Source organism: Diabrotica undecimpunctata, chromosome 8 (assembly GCF_040954645.1).
Source record: "Diabrotica undecimpunctata isolate CICGRU chromosome 8, icDiaUnde3, whole genome shotgun sequence".
Lineage (NCBI taxonomy): Eukaryota > Metazoa > Arthropoda > Insecta > Coleoptera > Chrysomelidae > Diabrotica > Diabrotica undecimpunctata.
In genome coordinates, this window is record NC_092810.1 from 98,626,682 (window position 1) to 98,645,255 (window position 18,574).

At 30.1% G+C, this 18,574-nt stretch overlaps 1 protein-coding gene across 1 annotated transcript in view; it reads left to right on the forward strand.

Annotated features, from left to right (window-relative positions):
• LOC140449018 (uncharacterized) overlaps positions 1-18,574 on the forward strand; it is a 610,571-nt gene that overhangs the window by 499,163 nt on the left and 92,834 nt on the right. The window contains exon 10 of the mRNA XM_072542160.1: positions 18,061-18,266. Within this exon, the coding sequence (XP_072398261.1) occupies positions 18,061-18,266 (206 nt within the window). The remainder of the gene's footprint in view (positions 1-18,060; positions 18,267-18,574) is intronic.

Consider the following 18,574-nt stretch of genomic DNA (forward strand, 5'->3'; position numbering starts at 1 on the left):
GATCCAAATGATAGTTTGTAAGATTAATGATTATATGCTTTTCTAAAACACTGAAATTTATCCAAAATTTATCTAAACCCATAAAAATAACACTATAGAAATAATTCCATTTTAAAAGTTACTGCAACTCTTTAGATTGTAACACTAATAGATCATTATGAGAAATGTTATTAAATATGTTTCCTATTCCTAATAAGTAGACTTCGGCAAATATGCAAATAAAAATGTAGAAAATATGCGCATAAATATGCACGTGTTTACCCGAAAATATGCAAATATTTTACAAAATATGCATACAAATAAATAAAAAAATCGTAAAATAGTAACAATTTTATTTAAAAAAAAAAGTGTACATAACTAAATATTTCCTACTATTCATTAAGATTTACATTTATTTTAAGTAACTACATCATTTTTAAGTATGAATAAACTTATTTAGAATTATGGTAACAATAAATGACCAAGTGGTGTTCAAAATTTTCTAACAAAAACTTGTGGCTTCTGTCTGAGTACATATATTTATATATGGAAAAACTTCGTTCAACATCAACTGATGTAACGGGAGCATTTTTCAAACTAACCAAAACATTTGGTTCTAAATTAATTGTTTCCGAAATATTTCCAGCTAGAACACTGACTACTTCAGAAAGAATATGGTAACCTTTATTTTTTTCCATAGTAGCTTCAAATTTTTTTAAAATATCTTTTCCAATATTACCTCTAACGTTCCGACAACATGACGCAAATTCTTTTATTAATGCTGTACTTTCGAACAATGACAGTTTTGGTGATTCTAACTGAATAATTGTTTCTTGAACAAAACTAAAATTTGATTTTATAAATGAAAGTTCTTGTTGAAGCAAGTTACTCTGAAAAGTTTGTTTAGAATCCAAAAGAGATTGGGAACTTTCATCTGTTAACGTATCAATTATGTTCTTTATTTTAACAAAATGATCTGCATAAAAATTAGCTGCTTCTAACCATGTTCCCCATCGCGTTAAAATAGGTTGTGGTGGAAGAGGAATGTTAGGTAGCATTTCTTTATAAAGTTGAATTCTTATAGGAGATTTAAGAAATACTTTTTTGACACTGGATATCATGGTATTTACAAGAGAAAACTTTTTTCGTATTTCTGAGCATCAAATTAGAAATGTTTAGGTACCTAATTCAATAAACTGGGAGATTTTGGAAAATCCCTAAATTAGGAACAAAACTATTAGCCGTTTACCTGCTGTTAAGATACAATAAATTGTAGATAGATTTGGGAATTAGATCATAAAATGCAAATGAGCGAACCCTTAGCGATTATCCAATAACTGAATGACTCAGTGACCGAGATTTTCTAAGAATGTTGAGGGCTACTTAAATTGATCTTCTTTGAAATTGTAAATGTTTTGTACTTGTAGAGATTACGTACTTAGATCATTTCTTGATTAAAATGACTACAAAATTTTATACAAGAATTGAAATAAATTGGTATGTTTAAAAATTTTCAAATACAGTATAAAAATCTGAACTTTTATGCACTTTATGCAAACTTTTATACAAATATGCCAAAATATGAAATATTTGCATAAAATATGCACAATATGCAAAATATGCAATATGCATATTTGCCGAAGTCTACTAATAAGTAATTATGAACCTATTAACATCGGATTATTTATTGTGGTAGTTATTAAAAAAAATTGTTTACTATCTAAGTAATTACTAAAATTTTATTTCTTCTAATATATACTACAAATTTAATTTTGTGACGCAATTGTTGAGAATTTCTGATTTTATGTTGTTCGTACGGTTGCTGCCGTGAAGAGCGGCAACATTGTCAAGAAAATTTAGTTTGCATGGCCATATCGTTTATACACTGCATCGCATGTCTGATATACGCTATAGAGTGCTCTTAGTATTGAGCTCTAGCGAGACTTTTTCCATGTTATCAAGTATTGTGTAACCTGGTACACAGAAATACATTTCCTAAATTTTCTGACGAGCAATACGTCTTTCTTCGTAGTCCTGTAAATATGTTTAACACATACAATTATACTGTTATGATCTACTCTAGTAAGTTTTTTGGAATGAAAGAATGAATGAAAGCAGCAGTTTAGCAAATATTAGTAAAACGTAGATTGTTTTAGTTATGTACTAGCGGACCAACTCGACATCGAGTTTTGATGTAAGTTTTGCTGATATTTAAAAGGGACGGAGTCTAACGATCCATCGTTTCCGTCGCCTGGTGTAAATGTTCCAAAAATCCTAAAAATAAACTGTATCGACGCCAATTTTTTTAAATTGAAAATCGATACAGTAGTTTTTTAGGATTTTCAGGAAGATTTACATTAGGAAACGGAAACAATATGATTGTTAGACTCCGACCCTCTTAAATAAAAAACGGAAGTAAAACCGGAAGTAACTTTTTTTTTGCATATTTTAGATTGTAAAATGTCACGTGTAAGAAAAAAAAGTCGGTTTGAGAACTCTAACTAACTAACTAACTAAATTTATATTTAAATATTATTTAAATTTAAAAAATACAGAAAACAGTATGATGCTCCGCCTACGCTATGTCTACACTACCGCCTACTGTTCCACTTTTTTGAGAATACGCCACAATTTTACTTTATAATAAGTTTATTTTTTATTAATTTATTTAAAATAAACCTAATTTAAAGTAAAATTGTGGCTTATTCCCAACAAAATTAATAATATATTTCTAACTAATAAATTAAAAACAAAGTAATGCTTACCTTATTATTTAATTGTTCAAGTATTAAACTCAAAACGTAGTCGAAATCTCTAAATATCAATCACAACACCTCACACACGCTGCACTTGTTGGAAACAGAATACTTTCTAACTAAACATATAAATAAAAAAATGCCATCTTATCAGATAGTGTAAAACAGACCCCGTAAATTAAAATCGGAGACAGGAGGATCCCGAATTTTGAGTGGTTGTTAGGATTTTTATGTTTTAATGTTTGTAACCAGTTTTGTACTCAGCAGTTGGTACAACTGAAAAAAAAAGAAGAAGAAGTTGACATGACATATATAACCTATATAATCTGTGGACCCATTATCCATGTTTGAGAAATAAATAAACACAAAAAACTAAATCTTTATTCATCAGCCAATCCAGTACCCTATGGAATACAAAAAAACACAACATTGTTGATCCTTCGAGCGGGATACATCCAAAAACAGCTATTTTCAAAAAATATCCACAAGAACTGAAGTCTTCTACATACACTACACACACAGGAGGGTAATCGTAAGTCATTCATTTTATTTCCTATTTTACCTTACTGAGTATCCAACCTATTATTCATAATTTAGAGGCTTTAATCAATAATCATGTCTGATTTAGCAAAATGTATTAGAACTAGGGGTTCAGCTAAAAAGCGGTTAACTTTGGTAGAAAAGTTTATAGATGTTATAAAAATATCAGAACCAGATAGGAAACCTTCATTAGCTGATGCTACAATTAGAATTAATGAATTAGAGTTAATAAATAAAGACTTTGAAATCATTCAATTAGAAATAGAGGTAAATTGTCCTGAACAACAGCTTGAGGAGAACTATAAGGAGAGAGAACAATTTAAAAAGCGCTATTATGATACTCTAAGTTTTCTTAAGACATACATAGAAAGTATGTCTGCAAATCCAACTAGTAACAATTCATTAAGTTGTAATAGTTATAATAAAGATCCATTACAAAATATTATTATTTTACCTAAAATTAAACTTCAAATGTTTAAAGGTGATTATGATAGTTGGCTGGAGTTTAAAAGTAATTACCTTTCAACAATACATGAGAATGCATCATTGACAGATTCTCAAAAATTTTCTTTATTGAGAGCATCACTAGAAGGTTATGCAAAAAGTTTAATTGATCAAATTCCATTCACTGATAATTTATATCAAGAAGCTTGGAACACATTATTAGACAGGTTTGACAAAAAGTATTTTTTAGTAGATAGTCATTTAAATTCAATTCTTAACATAGAGCATTGTTCTAAAGAATCCTCAACTAGTTTTCGTAGACTATTAGACAATGTATCAAAAAATCTTGTATCTTTACAAAACATAGGTATTAGTAAAGACCAGTTGTGGGATTTTCTAATTATACATTTAGTTTCATCAAAATTAGACAAAAATACTTTTCGAGAGTGGAAAGAGAAAAAATTTAGTGGTGAACTTCCTAACATGGAGGAATTCTTAGAATTTCTTAAATCAAAAGCAGACATATTGGAAATCATACACAACACTACAAATGTAAACATTAATTCTAGTTCTAATATAAAACCAAACAAAACAAAAAATCATTCACATTTTAATTTAGCAATTTCCAACAATAATTCAAATAATCATTACAAAAAATGTAACTTTTGTAAAAAGAATAACCATACAATATACAGTTGCTCTGATTTCTTAAAACTAAATATCAATCAAAGAAAAGAATCAATTTCACAACTACAGTTGTGTGTAAACTGTCTGAGGACAGGACATAAGGTTGAATCATGCTATTTAGGGCCTTGCAAAATTTGCAATGTAAAACATAATTCATTAATTCATGAACAATCCAATAACCCAATATCTACCAATTTATTCATACAACCCCAACATTCAAATACACAAATTCTATTATCCACTGTAGGCTTTTATGTGAAAGATACGGTAGGCAACCAACATTACTGTCGAGCTCTATTAGACAGTGGTTCACAAAACAATTTAATCACACAAGGGTTTTGCAATAAAATTGACATACCTTTAATAGATTCAAAACTATCTATAGTTGGAATTAATCAAGTAACTTCACATCTATCAAAAAAATGCAATTTGACTATTTTGTCTAGAGTTGATAATTATCAAACAACAATTTCATGTTATGTGATTTCCAACATATGCAGTGAAATACCTGCACAAAAACTAATCCACCCATCTTTAATTATCCCTAAAAATATTCAATTATCAGATGAACAATTTTTTGAACCTGGAGAGATTGATATGCTTATAGGTGCAGATCTTTTTTGGGACCTTCTAACAGAAGGAAAAATATATCTTGGTAACGGGTTACCTATTTTACAAAATACTAAACTAGGCTGGGTTGTTTCAGGAAAAAGTCCTGTATCAACTTCATTATCCAGATGCAATTTTGCAAACGCAATTTATTCAGAAGATGCTCAATTAAAAAGATTTTGGGAACTAGAAGAAGTACCTGTAAATTCAGTTTTGCCAAAAGATGAATCAGAATGTGAAAATCATTTTCACAGAAATACTACTAGAAATGAAGAGGGTCGTTTTGTAGTAAAGTTATCATTAAAACTATCTCCTGATGTATTAGGGGATTCATTCAATACAGCCTGTACCAGATTTGTAAATCTAGAAAAAAGATTTAATCAAAACAACAATTTTCAAATTCAATATTCACAATTTATTAAAGAATATATTTCCTTAAATCATATGACTAAGATAGATATGTCACAAGATAATCCTAATAAAACATACTATTATTTACCACATCATGGTGTTCTCAAAGAAGAAAGTATTACAACAAAACTACGTGTAGTTTTTGATGGTAGCTGTGCTTCTTCTACAGGCTACTCATTAAACGATTTACAATACATTGGTCCAAAAGTCCAAAATGATATCATCAGTATTTTACTAAGATTTAGAATGTTTAGATATGTAGTTTCTGCAGACATTACAAAAATGTATAGACAAATTTTAATTCACAATGACCATAAGTCATTACAAAGAATTGTTTGGAGAGATAATCCAGAACAAGACCTTTCAGTTTATGAGCTAAATACAGTGACTTATGGAACAACTTCAGCTCCATATTTAGCAATAAAATGTTTACAAACATTAGCTCAAGAACATATAAATTCATTTCCATTAGCATCACAAACAATTCTAAAAGACTTTTATGTAGATGATCTACTCACTGGTTCTAATAGTATTTCTGAATTAATTCAAACATGTCAAGAAGTCTCATTCATTCTAAACTCTGCTGGATTTCCTCTAAGAAAGTGGACTTCTAACAATCCAAATGTTCTTCAAACCATTTCCAGTAATGATGATTCATTAGCCATATTAAAATTAGGACAAAATGATGCTTCAAAAACATTAGGTATTTACTGGTACAGTCAATTAGATATTTTAAAATATTCAATTAATAAAAATATTTATCCATTAACAAGTTCACTTACAAAAAGACAAGTACTCTCAGATATAGCACAAATTTATGATCCATTAGGTTTAATCAGCCCTTGTATAATTCTAGGAAAAATAATGATACAAAAATTATGGTCATTAAACATGGCATGGGATGAACCCATTCCAGATGATCTATCTTTACAATGGCAACAGTTTAGAACTGAATTGTCAGAATTAAATCAATTATCCATTCCTAGATATGTTATAAAAAATGAGTATAAATTGATAGAGATCCATGGTTTTTGTGATGCATCTCGTGATGCATATGCTGCATGTATTTTTGCACGCAGTTTAAATTCGCAAGGAGAATTTCATGTACAATTATTATGCTCAAAAACCAAGGTAGCACCACTTAAGTTATTAACAATTCCAAGATTGGAATTATGTGCAGCCTTATTACTTGCACAATTATCTATTCAAGTAAAAACATCACTATTCAATCTTAGTAATGATATACAATTTTATTATTGGTCTGATTCACAAGTAGTGCTCTGTTGGTTAAAAACAGATCCAAACTCTCTAGAAATTTTTGTGGGTAATAGAGTTGCAAAAATTCAAAATTTAACCTCAATCTCAAATTGGAGTTATATTAATACAAAAACAAATCCTGCTGATGTTGCCTCCAGAGGCATACTACCAAACAAATTAAAATACCACCATATGTGGTGGACAGGGCCAGAGTTTTTATGTGAACCAAACAGTCAATGGCCTCAATATTCATTTAATATATCTAAGTCAAAATTACCAGAATTAAAAAGGATTCCTACAACAATTCTTTCAAACATTTCTGTCAATTCGTTAGAAATATTTACAAAGTTTTCTAGTTATTTAAAGTTAGTCAGAACAATTGCATATTGTAAAAGATTTATTCATAATTCAAAAAATAAAAACAATCAATACTTGGGTCCGTTACAAGCAATTGAAGTTGATCAAGCGCTGCTTACATTAATCAAACTAGCTCAAAAGGATTCATTTAATGACACACTAATTCTTCTGTCTCATAAACCATTACCCCATAACCATAAATTATCTTCTCTATGTCCCTTTTTGGATGAGCAAGGTATTTTTCGTGTAGGGGGACGATTAAAATATACTAATTTACAAACAAATATTAAACATCTTATCCTTATATCTTCAAATCATCCATTTACTAAACTAATTTTTATTCATAAACATAACTATTTATTACATCCAGGGCCGCAATTACTATTGGCAACAGTCAGACAAAAATATTGGCCTATTGGGGGGAAAATTCTTGCAAAAAAAATTGTCAAGAATTGTATTCAGTGTTTTAGACACAAGCCAGTTGCATCCATTGCCCCTATGGGTAGCTTACCTAATAATAGAATTTCACCATCTTTTCCATTTCAAGTCACTGGAATAGATTATGCAGGTCCATATAATATAAAAGACAGAAAGGGAAGAGGTGCAAAAACAACAAAAGGTTACATTTGTGTGTTTGTATGTTTTGTAACTAAAGCTATTCACCTTGAGCTCATTTCAGATATGACAACAGAATGCTTTATAGCATGTCTGCGAAGATTTGTTTCACGTCGGGGAATACCCAACCACATTTATTCTGATAATGGTAAAACCTTTCAAGGTGCATGTAATGAACTCAATGAATTGTACAAGTTTATTCAAAATAATCATATTACATTAATAGATTATGCAACTAGCAATAATATAAGTTGGCATTTTTCTCCTCCTTATAGTCCTAACTTTGGTGGCTTATGGGAAGCCGCAGTTAAATCAATGAAACATCATCTTAAAAGAACTCTATTAAATTCTATTTTAACCTATGAAGAGTTTTTAACACTCATAATTCAAATTGAAGGCATTCTAAATTCAAGACCGCTCTATGCAATTTCAGATGACCCAAATGATTACGAGCCTCTGACTCCTTCTCACTTCCTTTTGGGCCATCCTATTACTTCTCTTCCTTCCTTAGACTTACTGGAAGTAGCAGAAAATAGAATCACAAGACTCCAAGCTGTTCAACGTTTGCAACAACAGTTTTGGAATCGATTTTCAAAAGAATACATCAGCCAGCTCCACCAACTATATAAATGGAAGTCTCCACAGTCAAAACTTTCAGTTGGAAGTCTGGTATTAATCCGTAATGACCACTTACCACCACAAAAATGGCAACTAGGACGAGTTTTGCAGCTGATTCCTGGTCCAGATGGTATTCATCGAGTATCCCTTGTGTCCACTACAAAAGGTGTCCTAAAACGATCTGTGAGACATCTACATCCATTACCTCTACAAGATGAAGCTTCTTCAAGTGAAAATTAGTAAAGACAATAATCGTGAAATTTACATTATATATTTTGAAGGTTCCCTTCAAAGGGGGGCTATGTTAGGATTTTTATGTTTTAATGTTTGTAACCAGTTTTGTACTCAGCAGTTGGTACAACTGAAAAAAAAGAAGAAGAAGTTGACATGACATATATAACCTATATAATCTGTGGACCCATTATCCATGTTTGAGAAATAAATAAACACAAAAAACTAAATCTTTATTCATCGGCCAATCCAGTACCCTATGGAATACAAAAAAACACAACAGTGGTCATTATCGTTATTCCTTAAGTGGAAACACTTGTTGGTGCATTCCAGCATTCGAGAATTGACGCGTTGTTGCATTGTGTATAATATTGAATTCCTATACTTTACTATAGGAAAAATTCATTTTATGGCCGCCATTTTTAAACCGGTTCGAATTTTTTAAATTTTAAACCTTAGGGGGAATCTACTCAACAATCTGTTTCATTATTCGAAAAAAATATTCTCCTATCAATCACCGTTTAGGAGGAGTATTGCGCACAAGAAAAGAGCTTAGCCCTTTAGTATATAAGATTGCCTTTTCAATCGGTGTTATTATTCTAGATATGGGGTTAACTTATATGATCTTCAGTGTTATATAGATCGCTGCCTACTCAATACTTCCTCCTCCTCTATATTTTCTCCTTCGTAAATATGTAGTGGCGTCATGTAATTTGTTTGACCATTTCTGTCCAATTATCTCTCTCCTGTGCGTGTTATTTTGCTTCGGAGAATGAGTAACCAGTCATGTCCTTTATTTGGTCTGACCATCGTACTGGAGATATTTCTTTGAATCTTTTATTCGCTACGTTACATTCAACTATTATTCGCTCCATGCCTTCTCTTCTAGTTATATGTTCAAAATATCTCAGTATATTTTGGTTGATAGTTGTGATGAGTTTAGTTTTTATGTTAAGTTCTGCTAGAATTGAGTTATTTGTGCGATGGGTGGTCTATGGTATGCCCAACATTTTACGGCAGACCCACATTTCAAATACCATTATACATTTTGAATTGTCTTTTTTTATTGTCCAAGTTTCTGATGCATAGGTGGCAATAGGAAATATCAATGCTCGAACAAGACATAATTTTGTGTTTTTTGTGATTTTAGTGTTCTTTCAAATTTTTGTGAGTTTGGCTGTTGCCGATCTGCTATTGTAATGCGTCGAAGGATCTCGTCTTCACATCCTCCACTGTTAGTAATAACGGAGCCAAAGTAATTAAATTGCCTAAAAACGTAATCTGCCATGTTTCTTATCTCCGCTTGGTTGTTTCTGATTCTATCGAAGATCATTACTTTGGTTTTCTGCATATTTATTTTCAAACCATATGCCGCATTCACCGTGTCTAGCCTATTCATAATTTGTTCCGGTTCTTCTAATGATGACGCCAATATAACAGTGTCATCAGCAAAACGTAGGTTTTTGATTTTTCTTCCTCCTATCGTTGTTCCACCTCAAAAACTTGACGCATATAAATATATATATATATATATATATATATATATATATATATATATATATATATATATATATATATATATGTATATATATATATATATATATATAGTTAACATATATATATATATATATATATATATATATATATATATATATATATATATATATATATACAGTATGGTGGAAATGAAAGGAATAAATTCGTTATTTCGTAAACCGGAGACTTTAAGGAAAAATCCTGAAACCCGTCGATTTTTAAATAAGCTATTCGTAAGAATACATTTTTATTGTTGACATCATCTATGTGAGCGTGATGACGTCATTGCTAAAATTTTTGAATAGAAAGGGGGGTATTGTAATACATAATTTGAAAGGTCTTTTAAATACCTATTCAGCTATTCAGCTATATCAATATGTCTAAGTAATTAAAGTTTGTAATTGTTTAAAAAAATAATTAAATTTTTATTATTACAATACATATTTATTAAATATTATTCAATAAATACAACAAAACCTAAATTAAGTGCTCAAATTGTTTACCTTCAGCTAAAATACAATGAGAAAGGCGTGCCGCGAACTCTTCTCTAACATTCTCTAAAACTTCCGGTGTTATTTGAACAACCTCATTACGTATTCTTTCTTTCAGTTCATTAATATTTTGTGGTCTATTTTGATACACCTTACTTTTTAAATATCCCCATAAAAAGAAATCAAGAGGAGTCAAATCAGGTGACCTAGGCGGCCATTCTATTGTTCCTCTTCGACCTATCCACCGATTTGGAAAGACGTTGTTTAAGTAGTCGCGTACCAAGACAGCATAGTGTGGAGGCGCACCATCTTGTTGTAGCCATAAATCATTTCTGTTTGGAAACAACCGGTTCAATTCTAGAAGCAAAAAATTTTGAAGAAATTCTAAATATCGAGGACCTGTTAAGTTTTCTTTGAAAAAGTATCGTCCAATACACCTATTATCTATTATTCCCACCCAAACATTAATTTTCTCTGGGTATTAAGTACGGTACTATTGCATCCAGTGTGGATTTTCGGTAGCCCAGTACCGATAAGTTTGACGATTGACATGACCGTTTAGTAGAAATGTAGCTTCATCAGAGAAAATAATCTTTTTTAAAAACATCGGATCTATATTATTTTGATCCATTATAATGTGACAAAATTCAATTCGTCTATCAAAATCATCTTCCATAAGTTCTTGTACTAAACTTACTTTGTAAAGATGCCACTTTTTCTTCTTTAGCTGCTTAAGAACTGTTGAAGAGTTCATGTCATTATCTAATGCTACTTGCCGTGAACTGTTATGAGGATTATCTTGAAAAGCTAACAGAACGTCTACTTGTTGGTTTTCAGATATTGGTTTTCTACTACCTTTAGGAAGGTCTTTAACATAACCCGTTTCTCTAAATTTTTTCTCAATTTTGCTTACAGTGGATTGTGAAATTGGTTCTCGACGGGGGTATTTATTATTAAATAACGTACATACTTCTTTCTGCGTACGTGTTTATCTCCATAATCAATCATTATGAGAATTTCAATTATTTGTGTTTCAGTTAGCTTCATGTTCAAAGATACAAAGACTTTTTGAATACGTTTACTACAATAATACTAATAATCACTTGACAGAAAGATAATTAAGTTTGAATGTCCAACTATCAATGTTCATATTGATAAGGTAACTAGTTTTTTTTTAAATGGTAAAAAGTTGATAAAAAAGACATTTCATTACCAGTGATGGCCTTTATAAAATTTATTTTTGGGTGTCAATAATACATCATATCAATACTTAATAAATATTTATTGTAATAATAAATATTTAATAATTTTTTTAAACAATTACAAACATCAAATACTCTGACATATTGATATGGCTGAATAGGTATTTAAAAGACCTTTCAAATGATGTATTACAATACCCCCCTTTCTATTTAAAATGTTTAGCAATGACGTCATCACGCTCACATGGATGACGTCAAAAATAAAAATGTATTCTTACGAATAGCTTATTTAAAAATAAAAATCGACGGGTTTCAGGATTTTTCCTTAAAGTCTCCGGTTTACGAAATAACGAATTTATTCCTTTCATTTCCTCCATACTGTATATTGAATAGAATAGAGGATATTATGTATCTCAGTCGAACTTCAGATTTTAATTGTAAGTACATACTGTACCGTTTAATCCTATCTTGTAATTCTCGCTATCATATTTATAAAAAAGAAGATGGTTGTTTTGGAAAATATTAAGTTTACAAGATTCCCGAAGTATTGGTTGCAGCCTACGCCTGGTAGATCCCGGTTAAATATTAGATTTTTTTAGGGTTGATATATATATATATATATATATATATATATATATATATATATATATATATATATATATATATATATATATTAGCATTTGTTATTTTGTCACCGAAAATATTTAATGATACGATATGTTCCACGTAGTTTTTGGTTAGAATAAGCTAATCTTGCATCCCAAGAGAAGCACATTATTTTGCCAGTGGCCATGATTTTTTGGCTATTTTCATTAAATCCTTCCAGTTAGTTATATTCTCCTTCAGACTTTATATGAACGGGTCAGTTTTAAGTGCCTTAAGGTGGTGGCATATTATAATGCACGTTGCGTTTCTAGCTCATAGCGTTTAGTTTCCGAAAAATATAATTTAAATGGTTTTAAATATAAACAACGCACACTGTCCGGAACATAGCGTTTCAGACACTTAACGTTTTCGTTCAGTATATTTGAAAACAATATTTTACTGATGCCGACGGCTACGTAACGAGTCGTAACCGGTTGGTAAGGATAATGTGAATTAGATGTCCGTCGTTTTCCAAACGTTGTTTATTTAGGTATTTGTTTGATTTTGATACGGAGTATTTAAAAAAATAATTTTCGAGGCCATTTTGTCATTTATGCATGTGTTTTTATTGCTTTGTGACAATTAATCACGGAAGTGATAAACAATTAGGACTTTTGTACGGAAGTGATACCTCTTCTTTTTAAAAATACTTTTTGGTTTGATATGTATGGCTTCGTTAAATGTAGTATTTTCTTTTTTAACTGAAGGTGAAATTAAATTTAAAACATATTTAAATTGAATCCTATTCATTCTAAAATATCCATAATATTTTTCATCGTCATCAATTAATTCTCTGTATAAAGTCCAGTATTCATATTCCTTCTTCCTTTCTCTTAACATTGGATGTACTTTAAACCTTCTTTTTAACACAGTTTTTCATTCTTCATCTTAAGTAGAAGAGCAATTGCACATAATTTTTGTCGAGAAAAGCGAGATCATATCTTCACCGAACCAAACTGAAACGTTCTATGTATGAAAATGTGAACGCGCAGCCCAATTGCTAGAGTGGAAACACTACGTGCCGGAAACTATACGTGCACGATAATATGCCGCGACCTTTATTCTAAGTCTAGAATATGGTCCATTCCGACAAGTATATCATTCAAGATTTTCTGCATTTAGGTCGGCATTTGTTTAGGCTTGATAAGATTTATAAAGACAAAACAACGCATGCTGTTGTGAGAACAAAGATAGATATTTATACTGTTATGATCGACCACCTTCTTAATGTGCCTTATCCAATTTTGATTTGAGCTTAGACAACTCCTCTGTCTGCCTTCCAAATGTTTGTTTTGTGTTTTTGTTATTGATCCTATATTAATTAAAATAATTCCACCTTTGTAAGTGCTCATAAAATTTTATTTATAAGTACTTTTTTATGTTACTTATCCATTTAATCTTATGTTACTTATATATTCAAGATTTTTTTTAAACACAAGAACGAATTAAATACAAAGCTTCAATAATATTAAAATCTAAAGTCCAACGTGCTATAAATAACTCAAAATCTAGCAGAGCCACTGTAGTAACTATAGATTAATCAGCTTAATGTCACAATTATTTAATGCAAGAGTATTTAGAAGGTGTAAAGAGGCTACGAGGACGCTTTAGCTCTCGTAATGGCTTCGGAACAGTAGAAACTCTATATAGCTTCACAAGTCTTTTTTAAAAACTTCGAGACCAACAAAAAAATCTTATCGTCGCATTTATAGACTATAAGAAAGCTTTTGAAAAATGTAAAACATAACATTATCATTGAATGTCCAAGGCGAAAAGGACTCGACAAAAAGGATATTAACATAGTGAGAAATCTATAGACTATAAAAAAGCTTTCGAAAAAAGTACAACATAACATTCTCATTGAATGTCCAAGGAGAAAAGGACTCGACAAAAAGGATATTAACATAGTGAGAAATCTATTGGAACCAACAGGCTGTGATAACATTAGATAAAAATAGCACGGATGCGCACCAGATAAGTAAAGGTGTGAGACAAGAATGTGTACTTCTACCATTACTATGTACAAATTACTATGTTACTTTTTACAAACTGCATAGAAGGAAGCAAGATAAATGGTGAAAATATAACTAACTTTCGTTATGCCGACGATGCACGTATTATCGCTAAAAATAAAGATGACCTAAAACAAATAGAAAACAAAAACCATGGTTATGTACAAGGGGATTACAGTCATAACAAGGATTATGAAAAAATAAAGATGTTGAACAAGTGGAAAAAATTAAGTATTTAGGAGTTTGAATTACTGAAGATCTAAATCCGAAATCAGAAATTTGATTAATAATACAACAATCAATAGCAGCCTTTTTGAAGATGGGGCAATTTCTAAGTACCCAAAGACTCAATCTGCAAACCTAATATCTAATGAAAAAATTTTATATTCATTCTACTTTTCTTCATGGTGCTGAAGCTTAGACTGTTAATGTTGACTTAATGAGAAAGCTGGAAACTTTTGAGATGTAGCTTATAGAGCTGATATGCTGGAATTAACTAGAGTATTAAATATGGCGATTGTAAATATATTCTTTTAAAAGAGAGAAAATCAACTTATCAGAACTTTTCAGAACTATAAAACTTTTCTTACTAACTTTTCATAAACTTATAAAAGGACTTTTATTAAACTTCGAATAGTTATTTTTAATATATTTTTTTTAAGTTAATATAGTTTGCTGTTTTATTTTGTCATGTCTAAAGTTTTAGTTTTTTGGGAATATTAAAATAAATATCTACTTAATTGTCTAATATAAACTTCAACATTATATAGATAACTATAGTAAGAAAATCTACTGATTTAAAATGGTGTAACAAACTTACGTATAATGTTTCTAAGCCTTCTTGCAGGAAATCCTCAGAAAACCGGGATAATCGCTATCTTGTGTATATCCCCGGATTAGTTTTAGAATCTTTGACGTAAAACATACACAAGGGCTAAAGGGTGTTAACGTAGAACACTGTGATTTATTTTCCATTTTCAGAATAATGGATAAATTAGAACAAGTCCAAAACGTGTATGATATATACGTTTTTACACCAGGCGCTTATTTTACACATCATGTTTATACTAAATGATATATATATATATATATAGCAAAACTGGTAGGATGATCGACCGAAACGTAAATAACAATTTATTGTAGTGGTGTATCGGGTAAGCAAATAATAACAGATTATTTGAAAAGACCTCTTTTTCTTTTATTTCTCTATAATTCGCTGATTTTTTATCAGCTACATCAGGAGACAACTAAAATATGGTTAAAATTTTTATTAATATAAGGTGAGAATAAACAATGAATTACTTACAGATTTAAAGTTTTAAATATTTAAAGATGTTCTTGTACATAATATGTTCAAAACAGTACTAACAATATTGGTTAAAAGCACCTAGGTCACTCGTAATTAAATATACAAAGCAAACAAAAACAACCAAGAAACAATTAAAACACAATAAAATTACACATTAAAAATATACAGGGTGATTTAAAGTATAATTGTAAACAGAAAAATTATTTTAGCATAGGTACTAAGAATATTACAGTAGATATTCCTCAACTGTCCCGTGTGTGCCTTGTAATTTACTGCATATTTTTTCTATTAATATGACACATTTCTAAAAACAATGTTTTTTTGTAATTATTCTCTTGCTGTAGAATCCTAACATTTGAGTAGTCAAATTGATGTCCAGTTTTTAAGTAATGGTCAACTGCCGCACATTATATTCTTTTTGTGCAGTCGCTTTTGTGCTGTGTGACCCTTTGTTTTAGCCATTGAGAAGTTTGGCCAACATGACAGCTTTGGCAATTTAAACAAGGCAGTTTGTAGATAACATTAGTTTTATTTACAGTTGGTGTAAAAGACATTTTACTTTAGAAAACAGTTGTCAGTTTTCTAATAAATTATATTGGAAAATTATAATGTTGGTAAATTGTTTAAATAAACTAGTCGCAGAAGGTGTTAACTGTTTTATTAATGGTAGTTTTTTATATTCAATTGTTTGTACTGCTCCGATATCAGTGGGACTCTCAAGAATGTCTGAGTTAAATATCAATTTTTTAAGGATATGTTTTGGGTATATATATATATATATATATATATATATATATATATATATATATATATATATATATATATATATTATTTTGAAAGATGTTTAACAGCAAATTTAAGTTTCTGTTTATGAATTTATCATCACTAATTTGCCTTACCATGTTCTTCATTGCAATCACAGTATTAATCTTTTGATGAGTAGGATGATTTGAAAAAAATTTAAATATCTTCCAGAGTGTGTTGGCTTTGGATACCAATCTATCAATATTTTGTTTTGTTCAGTTCTTATTAACTCGGTGTCCAGAAATGATATCGAACAATAATTTTGAATTTCTAAAGTAAATTGGATATGTTTGTTAAAGTTATTGAAAATGTTCAAGGTATTTCAATTTGTGAAGTAGGAACAGAACATATAAAATCGTCTACAAATTTTTTAATAAAGGGTAAAGGGAAAGGTAATTGTGGAATAATGACATCCAGCAAATAGTCCAAAATGATGGTTGCTATTATGGAGCTGAGTGGACTACCCATAGGTGCTCCAAATATTTGTCTCCAAATATTTACCAATAGATCTGGTCAGTAATATAATACAGTCAAAATGGAATCTCATTTAAAATTATACAATAAATTCTAAGGATAGTTTTTTAATACTTCTTAATTATGTTTTTGAGAACACCTATTTTCGCTTTAATGATAAATTCTATCGACAAATATTTGGAGCACCTATGGGTAGTCCACTGTTTTCTAAAGTAAAAGACAAGACACCAACTGTAAATAAAACTTTATCTACAAACTGCTTTGTTTGGATTGCCAGAGCTGTTATGTTGGCCATAGTTCTCAATGGCTAAAACAAAGGGTCACACAGCACAAAAGTGACGGCAAAAAAAGAAGAATTTATGTGCGGCAGTTGATCATTACTTAAAAACTGGGCATCAATTTGACTACTCAAATGTCAGGGTTCTACAACAAGAGAATAATTACAAAAAATATTCTTTTTAGAAATATGTCAAGGCAGACACGGAACAGTTAAGCAATATCTACTGTAATATTCTTAGTATGTTAAAATAATTTTTCTATTTACTTTAAATCAGCCTCAAATATTTTTAATGTGTAATCACAAATTTTAACCATATTTTAGTTGTCTCCTGATGAAGCTGACAAAAAATCAGCGAAATATAGAGAAATAAAAGAAAAAAGAGGGTTTTTTTCAAATAGCAGACTGCATACCTGATACACCACTACAATAAATTGTTATATGTATATATATATATATATATATATATATATATATATACATATATATATATATATATATATATATATATATATATATATATATATATATATACTAATATGTTATATAGCTACAACAAAGCGGGCTTTCTTTTATCAAAGTAAAGGATTAATTTGCATTGCTTCCGTTACACTATTATGAAATATTTTTAAAAATCACATCTACTTGTATTTGTAAAATTGTTCCAAAATATAAAAACGATTTAGCAAGGTAATAACATTTCTTTGGTGTCTATTTCAAACATAAGTATTTTAAGCAAAGATTCAATTCTATTACAAATTCGAACTAGTGGCCCATTTCTTGATACATCTGCTTATTCGTTCCAGATCGAAGCTGGAATTTTACGAGCAGTCTTGTGCAGTGGACGCTGTAACAAAAAAATGCGCCGGGTCGCCCATTGAATGCCGATCGGCGATTTTGGGAATTTTAGGAACGGATCTCCGGACGACGTGCGCCTGCAAAGGAACTGACATGGCCCAGTTGTACGAATGTCTCGGCTGGCAGAGACTTCTCTGGGTCAATCCCTGTGTAGGTAAGTAAATGAGATTTTTGTGACAAAATGGAATTGCATATAAGTACCAAAATCAATCTTTCGTAAAACGACAAAATATGTAGATCTTTTTGAAATACAAGGTGCAACAATATTATGTTGATGTAAAATACTTACAAGTTTATTAGAATCTTTATATATTTATTACAGTTTTACACTTTTCACTAAGAACTAGAACACAACTACTTTAATTTATATCATTTATTTACAATATTTATTTCGGATTAAAAACTCGGCTTTATATTCAAAACAAACTGTAACTTAAATAAAAGGTTCCTCTATATTTATAC